Raw genomic sequence first — 10,378 nt, forward strand, 5'->3', positions numbered from 1 at the left:
TGCCCTGGGACCAGAGTGCAGGACAGCTTCCTCTCCTGCCCCTGGAAGACATAACTCTCTGGTTCGTCCATGATCCAGAAGGAAATTCTCAGAGCAATTGACCATGTTAGACTTTGCTCCCACCCCTAAGACACCCTGTCTCCATGTACGGGCGTGTCACCCCTCAACATCATGGTCATCAGCTGCACACAAGGAGTCACTGTGACGAGAGAACCCCAGCCACGGGGGCCTTGGCCCCTGCAGAGCCTGGCCCGGGAGCCGCCCCACCCCCTCATCCTTCTGCCACTTGGGGCTGGCAGGCTGGCCCAGGTCTCAGGGCACCCCTCCCCGCCTTCCTGCAGGACACCGGCCGCTAGACACAGTCCCCAAAGGCTGCATGGCCCCAGGGCCCTCGTGTCCTCACTGCTCACACACAGGGCCTTGCAGGGAACAGAGCTCAGCCGCTGTGGGGCTGTGAGGGAGCCGCCAGCAGGGCTCCCCTGGCCTCAGACAGGACCCTTCTCTCACTTTCCCGAAAAACCAAGTGAATGCACGAGCGCACATCTATGTTACTTTGGAAAAATGACACACGGCACGGGTAAGAAGCAAAAGTGAACAAGGTTTATTTTCCTATTTCCACGCTCCAGCTCTTGCCTGCTCCACTCCTGGCCTTTCCAACAGATTCCAACGCCATTGCCCTGTGATTTTAACCACAACTCAAACAAAGAGCAAAGAGGGAAGGTCTCCCAACTTGTTTACAGGACATGACAAAACTGTTAACTCTTGAACTGGGGAAGTATGAACACAAAGGGGTGTGTGTCACTGACACACTGGGCTGAGGAAACCTTCTATCCCAAGGAACAAACATGGAGAGCTTCCTCAAAGAAACCAAGCTCTGTATTTCAGGGTGTTGCAGAGCCCAGGCCCCCAGAGAGGCTCTTGGCCATACTTTCCCCCAACCTGCCCTGACCCTTAACTGCTTAGAACGCCCAGGACTTTCTCTTTACACACCAAACAGGACAACACTGGGAGGAAGCACCCTAAGGCCTCCCTTCATGCCGGCCCCACCAAAGCTTGGAAAGGGCCTGGCCGCCTCTGGGGCTGTGGCCCCCTCTTCCTTATCTCAGAATCTGTTCACACAGGGCCAGGGAGGAAACCATGAGGCTGCTACTGACCTGGAACGCGTAGTCCATGACCTGAAACTTGCTGGTTTCCACATGGGCCCTGGGCCCCCACAGGAACTCATAGCGGGCAGGGTTACTGCCCACCACTGGCCGGCACTCCAGGTAGCCTTCCTGCACCCAGACATTGGTGAGGAGGTCCCTGGGCTCCCCATAGATGATGTGCTCCTGGCCATCGTATACCTCCATGACCCTCAGCGCCTCCCACACCTCCTCCTCAGGGGCACAGTCGTCCTCCAGGACGATCAACCCTAGGACCAGCCCCAGGAGGCTAGTCTTGGGCAGGCCCCCCTGACCGCTCACCATCCCATCCCAGGTGAGGCCCAGGATGATGTTGAGGTGATAACAGTGCTCGCTGGGATCCACTTCTATCACGTCTAGGCCAAGGACCAGCCGCAAGCAGCGGGATGCTTGGCTCAAGATGACGGGGAAGTCGTCCTGGAATTCTGGGGTGATGACCTCCAGCATCTCTGCCTTGCTGATGGGCTGCTTGATGCGATACTTGAGGAGCAGTAACATCACCAGCGCAGCCGTCTTCATGTGGAAACTGCCCTCGGGCTGCTCATCTTCCTGCTGTTCAGGTGGGGATGAACCCACCTCCTCTGGGCTGCTGGGGACAGCAGGTTGGGGCTGGCCAAGGCCACCCGATGCCCCACCACGGGGGTACGGGTCAGCATCTTCCTGCCCTTCACTTCCACTTGCAACCACCTCCCCTGGGCTGTTGGGGCCAGCAAGCTGGGGCTGGCCAAGGCCACTGGCTGCCCCATCATAGGGGAAGGAGTTGGCACTCTGAGAGCTCTGGAGAGGACTCAGGGACCCCTCAAGAGCAGACCCCTCCTGTGGGGTGCCAGGTAACACACCAGACAAGGAGAAGTAAGGGGAGGAGGACAGAGAGGGAGATGGGGGAGATGGAACCTGCCCCTCCTCCTCCTCCTGAGCCCTGGACTGCTGGGTATCCAGCAGGCCCTGCGCCTCTTCCGGGTCTTCTCCCAGCTCCCAAAGCTCATTGCTCTTCCCGAGGGACATGGTGTCAGATTCGGGCTGAAACTGAAGAGACAGGAGGGAAGGCCTGTCAGGGGGCAGCCCGGCCAAGAGACCCTGAGGTGCCAGGGCTGACAGGGGGCTGTGCCGGGCTCCCCTGCAGAGGGCTCCCCTGTGTTGGGCTGGGAGAGCCCCTGACACCAGGCTCAGAGAGAGCGTGCACCTCACCTGGACAAGTGGCTCTGGCCCACGCGTCCTCAGCTCTGTGTCCTGAGGGACCCCCGCCTCAGACCCAGGCCTCTGCTGCCAGTTCTGGAAGTCCCTGCAGGAGGGAAGGAGGAGGCACCTCAGGGTGCAGACTGCCAGCCCAGCCCTGGGGCCCAGTGTGGACAGGAGGGCTGGCTCGCATTCTGAGAGGTCCCCGGCAGTCCAGGTGGGGCAGTCCCCCACTGGGCCTCTCAAGGGACTGCCCTGGCCCTGTCCCTCTCAGGCCAAAGTGTCCCTGCAAGAACACAGGGCCCCGACACTCCACAGAAGGAAGCCAGGGGCCCAGCCATGGCCACACCTGCCAATGTCTCCAGTACTGGTCCTGGATCATGCACAAGGGATGGGCCAGCTCTGGCTTCCATCTGGGCTGGGATGGGGCACCTCTGGGTCTTTACCTGGACCCCACACAAGGCCTGGGAAGACTCCCCAGCTGGCCCTGAAACACCCGCCTGGTTCCTTGCAAGACCCCCTGCTACGACCTGCCACCAGCCAAAGTCCAGAGAAATCAGTCGGCCCACCCATCCTGCCTCTCCCCATGGCCCACACACGTGGCCGGGGTGGCCTGGTCCCTAGGGATCCTGTTGTGGGAGGCATCCCCTCATTTCTCACCTCGACCCCCGCCAGGGCTGGGAACAGGACCAGAGGGCACCTACCTCCTCTGCTGACCTGAGTCCAGACCCTCAGGCCCAGGCCCTCCCCTCCCTGAGCCCAGGAATCTGAACAAGAGGAGGGGCTCTGTGGCACAGGCCCCGCCCCGGGTTCCTTCCCAGGGTTGCCAGGGAGGGGCACCCAGATTTCTGGGACATCCCCTCCTGGGCTTGAGGGCTGGCTTGGGAGCCACTCACCCCTTCAATGTGGGGTGGGCGGGGGTCCCCGCACTGACTCTTGGCAGGCCCTAGGACTCCTGGGTATCTATCCCCTAGGTGGGCTTCCTCCCAAGCCCTGACTGGGAGCTCTCCCAGTGGGGTCCTCACCTCCCTGAGAACTGGGAGAGGAGCAGGAGGAGGTACCCTGTTGTGTCCTGTGTCCCCGTCCAGGCGGGTCACAGTCGCAAACCCCCCACCAAGTCCCCCAGCAAGATCAGGAAGGGCTGGCCTGGATTCTGGCCCCTCAGTCCTGGGGCGCGAATGCCCTCAGGCTCCTGGGAGGGTCCTCAGCATTATCCTGCCAGGGCCTGCTCTTCCTCCGGGCCCCTAACCTCCCATAGAGGACACGTGCCCCTCACACCAAGACCTCACCCTCCCCAGGTCAGCCCACCTTCCTGCCGCCCACCCGCCCCAGGGACAGCATGCCATTGAGGTCCAGCGCTCTCCCATCCTCCGTGGGCTGCCCACAGGGCAGGGCCTCACTCCGACCCACTCTGCTGCACTGGCTTCTTCGTTCACCTGCTGGGTGGGGCAAGCCAGGGTGTCCCCAAGGTCCTCACCCTGACTTCCCACAGGTTGTGTGCCCTCCACACACACCCTCACCCCAACCACCCCCAAGGCCCTGCTCCTTTGAAGCACAAGCCCTCAGGCTCTAACACCCACAGGTGGACATCAGGACGGCAGCTGGGCTTATCCTACAACAGGGCCTCCTGCCTCCTTCCTCCCTGGACTGCACGTGCTAGGGCCCAGGGTCCATCAGTCCTCCCTCTGGTCCTCACCTTCAATCCCACCAGGCCCCGGGCTGGCCCCCAGCCTGCTCCTTCCACCAAGCCCCCAGGCTCTAGGAGACTTGGCTGGCAAACCAGGGCATGCCCCAGGTGGTCATCGGCCCCGGGGAACCCCAGGACCCAGTCTAGGCTGCGTTCCTAGGGCTGCAGTTCCCCTGTGGTCCTGGCCTTGGCCGCCAGCCACACGTGGGCCATTGTCCCCCACCCAACCCGACCCCACCCGCCCACACCCTGGAGGCAGTGCTCCAGCCCAATGGCCAGTGTGGGAGGCCCTGTCGCACCAGGCAGCTCGGGACTTGTCCACCCCCTGCAGCCTCCCGAGGCTGAAGCAGAGGCAGGGTCTCGGTGCTGGGGGCTCCCTGCGAACCCACTCCCTCGGGGGTCTCAGTCCCTCGGGGGTCCTCGCCTCCAGTCCTGGCTGACCCCAGTCCTCTCGGGCAGCCATCCCGAGGCCCGGCCGCTCACACCAAGGCCCTCCCCTCCGCCCGGACCCCACCGGGGACAGGGAGTGACCGTCTTTCCATCAGGACCAGGACCCAGCCCGGGGGCCTCCCAGGGCTCACAGAGGGGGCTGAGCTGGGGGGCGGGGGACAGGCTCCCTGGGCCCTTCTTCCCCCCTTGCTGGCGGGGCTCCCTGGGTGCCTGGGCCTCTGCCTGGCTCCACTGCCTGCCGGCCCATCGGCTCCCAGACACGGACACGAGGGGCGGGCAGAGCTTCGGGGACCCGGATGCGCCGGTCGGGATATGCACACAGACACGCGGCGTGGCCCCGTCCCGCACTCGGCCTGCCTCCCGGGACTGACTCTGGGCTGGGGTGCGGGGTCCGTCCGTCCTCCATGGACATCCTCGCCTGGAACCCAGCAGGACCTGGGCCCACCGTCTGCCCCCTCAGGGAGGCCCTGCTCTGAACACCAGCCCCCTGGTCTCTCAGAGCCCGGATGCGGAAGTGGGGCCTCACCACGTGTTCCCATCCCCCACCCACGACCTTCCCGGGACTGACTCTGGGCTGGGGTGCGGGGTCCCCCGGGCCTCTTCCGCATCCTCACGGGGATTCCCAGCAGCACCCGGGGCCCTCCCCTCTGCCCACGTGTCCTAGGCCCTGCTCCTGACGCCAGGGGCCCCCAGTGCCTCAGGAGGCCCGGATGTGGAAGTCTGAGCACCCATACTCCCACGTGAGAGCAGGTACCCATCCCCACGGGGGCCTCACAGCCCTGGCGACCCTCTACCGGGGTCCCCTCTGTCCCCCTGGGGGTCCATCCCTGCCTCCCCCTAGCCCCTGGACCCTCCCCTCCGCCCTCAGCAACTGCTCCCGCCACACCAGGCCCCAGGCTCTCGGGTTCCCGGATGTGCCAGGCCTGCCGCACCCGCCGCCACCATTCCGGCCCCGTCCCGCTCCTCTGCGGCCTTCCCGGGCTCACCATGGGCCCTGCCCTCCGCCGGGTCCCCTCTGTCCCCGTCAGGGTCCATCCCTCGCCTCCCCTTAGCCCCTGGACCCTCCCTCCGCCCTCAGCATCTGCTCCCGCCACACCAGGCCTCAGGCTCTCGGGTACCCGGATGTGCCAGGCCTGCCGCACCCGCCGCCACCATCCGGCCCCATCCCGCTCCCCCGCAGCCTTCCCGGGCTGACCGTGGGCCCTGCCCTCCTTCGGGTGCCCTCTGTCCTCCCTCGAGGTTCGTACCTTGCCTCCCCTTAGCTCCTCAGCCGTGGACTCTGAGCACCTAAGAGCCGCTCCTAGTGCCAAGTCTCTCAGAGACCCGGATGCGGAATTGGGCCCTCATCACGTGTTTGATGCCACACCAACCCCCCCCCCCACCTTCCGGGGACTGACCCCCTGGAGTCTAGGGTTCCGCATCCCGCCCCTCCTCCCCATGCTCACCGGAAATCCCTGCGGCGCCTGGGTCCCCCCGCCCCCCTCTGCCCACCGTCCAGACCCCGCTCCTGACACCAAGGAACCCCAGTCTCTTAGGGACCCAGACGGGAAAGTCTGACCGCCGGACACCTGCCCAACGGAAGATCTCCAGTCGGCCTGGAGAGGGGCGTGCTCCCCTCCCTGGAGACCTTCTGCCAGGTGCCCTCTGTTCCCCTTAGAGTCCATCCCCTGCCTCCCCTCCTGCTTCGCGCCGGGGCCCTCCCCTCCGCCCTCAGCATCTGCTCCCGCCACACCAGGCCTCAGGCTCTCGGGTTCCCGGATGTGCCAGGCCTGCCGCACCCGCCGCCACCATCTGGCCCCGTCCCGCTCCCCCGCGGCCTTCCCGGGCTCACCGTGGGCCCTGACCTCCGCCGGGTCCCCTCTGTCCCCCTCAGGGTCCATCCCTCGCCTCCCCTTAGCCCCTGGACCCTCCCCTCAGCCCTCAGCGTCTGCTCCCGCCACACCAGGCCTCAGGCTCCCGGGTACCCGGATGTGCCAGGCCTGCCGCACCTGCTGCCTCCATCTGGCCCCATCCCGCTCCTGCGCGGCCTTCCCGGGCTGACGTTTCTGAAGTCCCGAGTCCCTCCATCATCCCTCCATATCCTCACCAGGAGGACCCGGGTCCATGCTCTGTCCATCTGAAGGACACCCTGCTTCTGAATCCAAGGGCCGTCAGTCTCTCGGGAAACCTGGATGTGGAAATCTGGCTGTGCTGCCCCCCTTCCCGCGGTTCCCCCTCCCAGCCCAGGGGCCATGCAGGCCTGACATCGCTGATGGCCTTCTGCTGGGGTTCCCTCTGTCCTCCCTCCGGGTTCATCCCTTGCCTTCCCTCCCGATACCCGCAGGACCCTCACCTCTCCTGCCTGAACATCTGCTCCTGCCACCAGGCCCACAGGCTCTCTGGGACCTGGATGCAGAAGTCACACTTGACCTTGTCCCCATGCAGCCCTGGGGTCTTTTGGGCTGACCCTGGGGCCTGACCCCTGTGAGGTCCCCTCTGTCCGCCCTGCATCGTGAACATTTTCCACCTAAATAAAGGGCGTTACGGGAGATCCCTGGGTGGCGCAGCAGTCTAGCGCCTGCCTTTGGCCCAGGGCACGATCCTGGAGACCCAGGATCGAATCCCACGTCAGGCTCCCGGTGCATGGAGCCTGCTTCTCCCTCTGCCTATGTCTCTGCCTCTCTCTCTCTCTCTGTGACTATCATAAATAAATTTAAAAATTAAAAAAAAAAATAAAATAAAGGGCGTTACAATGGATTCATGGAAAGCTACCTCCTCGACCCAAAGTTGTCTTTGCTCTGTTTTTCATGAGTACTTTTAGTTACTGCAGAGCTTCCAGCTGCCTGATGCAAGGTTAGGGGAAGTAAATATTGAATACTGGTGGACCTATGCCCAGCCTTAACACGGATGTCAGGAGCAGAGTATTAAAAAGTAACCCAAAATGATAAAAAAAAAAGTAACCCAAAATGGCATATATATGCCTGTACTCAACCAGAAATCCACCCATCAGAGGAATTTTTCCATGTTTCCTTAAAAATTGCATAGATACATACATACATATAACATATGCATATGTGAATCAAGTTGCCGTAGGGTCATTCACTGACACAGAATGTGGAGCGTGCCCCCTGCCTGGGCCTTGCAGCTTCATGGATAAAACTCACAGTTCTCCAATTGCTCACATACCCGAGAATTCCAAGGGAAACTAATATTGAGGGTATCACCATGGACGTCTCTTCCCAGGTCCAAACACCATCCTGGAGGTGGGGATGCTCTCGACAGGATGGTCCATGGTGCTTCCTTCCTAGGAAACGTGGTCTATCAGGAGATTCCCCAGCCCATGCACGTGCCTTCTCCTGCCCTGGAGCCCACCCTTCCTCACCAGTTGAATAAGAAAAGGCGCCATCAGACGAGATTGGGCGCGTTCAGGGTGGGATGGCTGTAAACATTATATGGTCTCATTCATTTGGGGAATATAAATAATAGTGAAAGGGAATAGGAGGGAAGGGAGAAGAAATGGGTAGGAAATATCAGAAAGGGAGACAGAACATGAAGACTCCTAACTCTGGGAAACGAAGTAGGGGTGGTGGAAGGAGAGGAGGGCAGGGGGTGGGGTCAATGGGTGATGGGCACTGAGGGGGGCACTTGACAGGATGAGCACTGGCTGTTATTCTGTATGTTGGCAAATTGAACACCAATAAAAAAAATTTATTATTAAAAAAAAAAGAAAAGGCGCCATCTCCACAGGATTCCCACCCACCCCACAAACATGTGCACCTTGGGCCAGTCCGGTGACACAGGCCAGCCATCATGCCACAGCACGTGACTCGCGCCCCTGCTACGCCACGACCTCAAAAGCCCCGGGAGGCCTCCTGAGCCAGGGACACTATCATTACACAGTAGGTGCTCAACCAAACACGACTACATGATTTGTTATGACAACTGACTTTATCGCTGGGAGGAGTTTCTGAGGTCACATTTGCCTTGGAATTCTTTGAACTTTTTCAAGCATCTCTTGTGTGACACCTACTTCCAAATACTTCCAAATACAGGACCACGTCTAGTTTTCAAATGATTCTGTAATCTCAGCGGGGACGATTCGCTTTATGCATTTAATGGCCAGAGGCTACTACAGAGTAAGGTTCTGTGTCGGGGGAGAGAAGGTGATTCCTACCTGTTCTACACGGACCAGTGATGACTCATTAGCGGGCCAGGTCCAAGAGGTAGACAGAAGAACATGAGGGGAAAACCAGGGGAAGGCGCTGTCATTCGGGAAAGTGCTAAGTCTGGAAACATTGCCAGCACCTGGGCAGCCAGTTCCCGAAGACCTCTGGGGCTCAGACAGAAGAACTCTAGGTTAACGAGCCCACAGACACGCCCCAAATCCTGTTTGATTCTCAGTGTCACCTGCCTTCCTTAGCCCGGGTCTCGGAACCTTCACCACGGTATACTTCCTTTTGTCACCTGGGAGACACCACGCTGTCCTCACTCCTGATGTAGGAGTCAGAAAGCTGGCCACAGGCTGGGCAGGGAGGGGACAGCGTGGACTCGACATGGCTTCACACCAGGGTTGTAGTCTCCATCTCATCACTCACCAGCCATGTGATCCTGGGAAAAGGACCAACCCTGAGAGCCTCGGGGTTGTCACCTGGGAAGTACGTGGTTTGGAGCTGCCCCACCCCGTCGGACGGCAGGAATGTGTGTCGGGGATGGGAAGCACCTTGCAAGGCACCTGGCATATATTGGAACCTGGATGAACGGCAGCTATGTTGAATGCTGTCCTGTCCTGACCCCGGGGCCTCCCGCGCTCTCCTCTGGGATAGGTTTTGTTAGCCCGGCCAGAGTTAGAGTACCTGCAGCTCAACCTGACCTGGAACAGCTAATCGGCCAGAGAGGGTGCTTCAAATGAAACTCAATCCATTTTCTAAATCAGGGGCTGTATGTGGGCTATAGGAGGCTATGTGTGGAACTTGGGTGCGGGGAGTTGTCCCAGCTGGATACAACACAGAGGTGCGACAAGCCTACAGTTCGAGTCAAAGACCGACTCCTTCCCTCCCTCCCGGCTGCCCTTGCACCCAAACCACTGCTTTCCTTCAATTCTCCCCACCCAAACCTAGACCTTGCTGACGTACAGCTGTCCCAGTGACACTCAAGATAACCAAATTAAAAGTCTTTTTGATGCCGTGGGTTCTGACTTTCCATGGTCAGGAACAAGACAGTCAGTCGAGAGTCTTCGGGGCTCCACTTCAAGGAATATAGGACTGTGTTCCTCTGGAAATCCTTGCACAGGATGCATATAAAACACCTAGTCTGTGCACTGTGTTCCACTGCCCTGGGACCAGAGTGCAGGACAGCTTCCTCTCCTGCCCCTGGAAGACATAACTCTCTGGTTCGTCCATGATCCAGAAGGAAATTCTCAGAGCAATTGACCATGTTAGACTTTGCTCCCACCCCTAAGACACCCTGTCTCCATGTACGGGCGTGTCACCCCTCAACATCATGGTCATCAGCTGCACACAAGGAGTCACTGTGACGAGAGAACCCCAGCCACGGGGGCCTTGGCCCCTGCAGAGCCTGGCCCGGGAGCCGCCCCACCCCCTCACCCTTCTGCCACTTGGGGCTGGCAGGCTGGCCCAGGTCTCAGGGCACCCCTCCCCGCCTTCCTGCAGGACACCGGCCGCTAGACACAGTCCCCAAAGGCTGCATGGCCCCGGGGCCCTTGTTTCCTCACTGCTCACACACAGGGCCTTGCAGGAACAGAGCTCAGCCGCTGTGGGGCTGTGAGGGAGCCGCCAGCAGGGCTCCCCTGGCCTCAGACAGGACCCTTCTCTCACTTTCCCGAAAAACCAAGTGAATGCACGAGCGCACATCTATGTTACTTTGGAAAAATGACACATGGCACGGG

The 10,378-nt window shown here is 60.7% G+C and overlaps 1 protein-coding gene across 4 annotated transcripts; it reads right to left on the reverse strand.

The window, feature by feature from the left end:
- Window positions 1–578: 578 nt before the first annotated feature.
- On the reverse strand, window positions 579–5,886 carry LOC140627476 (melanoma-associated antigen 8-like). 4 transcript variants are annotated; one of them, XM_072815838.1, is made up of 3 exons: window positions 5,742–5,886; window positions 2,370–2,463; window positions 579–2,207 (listed from the first exon to the last, which is right to left on the reverse strand). In XM_072815838.1, exon 3 carries the CDS (start codon window positions 2,184–2,186, stop codon window positions 1,098–1,100), a length of 1,089 nt encoding a protein of 362 aa, XP_072671939.1. In that variant the 5' UTR covers window positions 2,187–2,207; window positions 2,370–2,463; window positions 5,742–5,886; the 3' UTR covers window positions 579–1,097. The 4 variants fall into 4 exon arrangements, with proteins under 4 accessions (XP_072671939.1, XP_072671940.1, XP_072671937.1 ...); XM_072815839.1 differs by having other exon boundaries at window positions 5,690–5,855; XM_072815836.1 differs by lacking the exon at window positions 5,742–5,886 and adding an exon at window positions 4,813–5,278.
- Window positions 5,887–10,378: the final 4,492 nt, after the last annotated feature.

Source organism: Canis lupus, chromosome X (genome assembly GCF_048164855.1).
Source record: "Canis lupus baileyi chromosome X, mCanLup2.hap1, whole genome shotgun sequence".
NCBI lineage: Eukaryota > Metazoa > Chordata > Mammalia > Carnivora > Canidae > Canis > Canis lupus.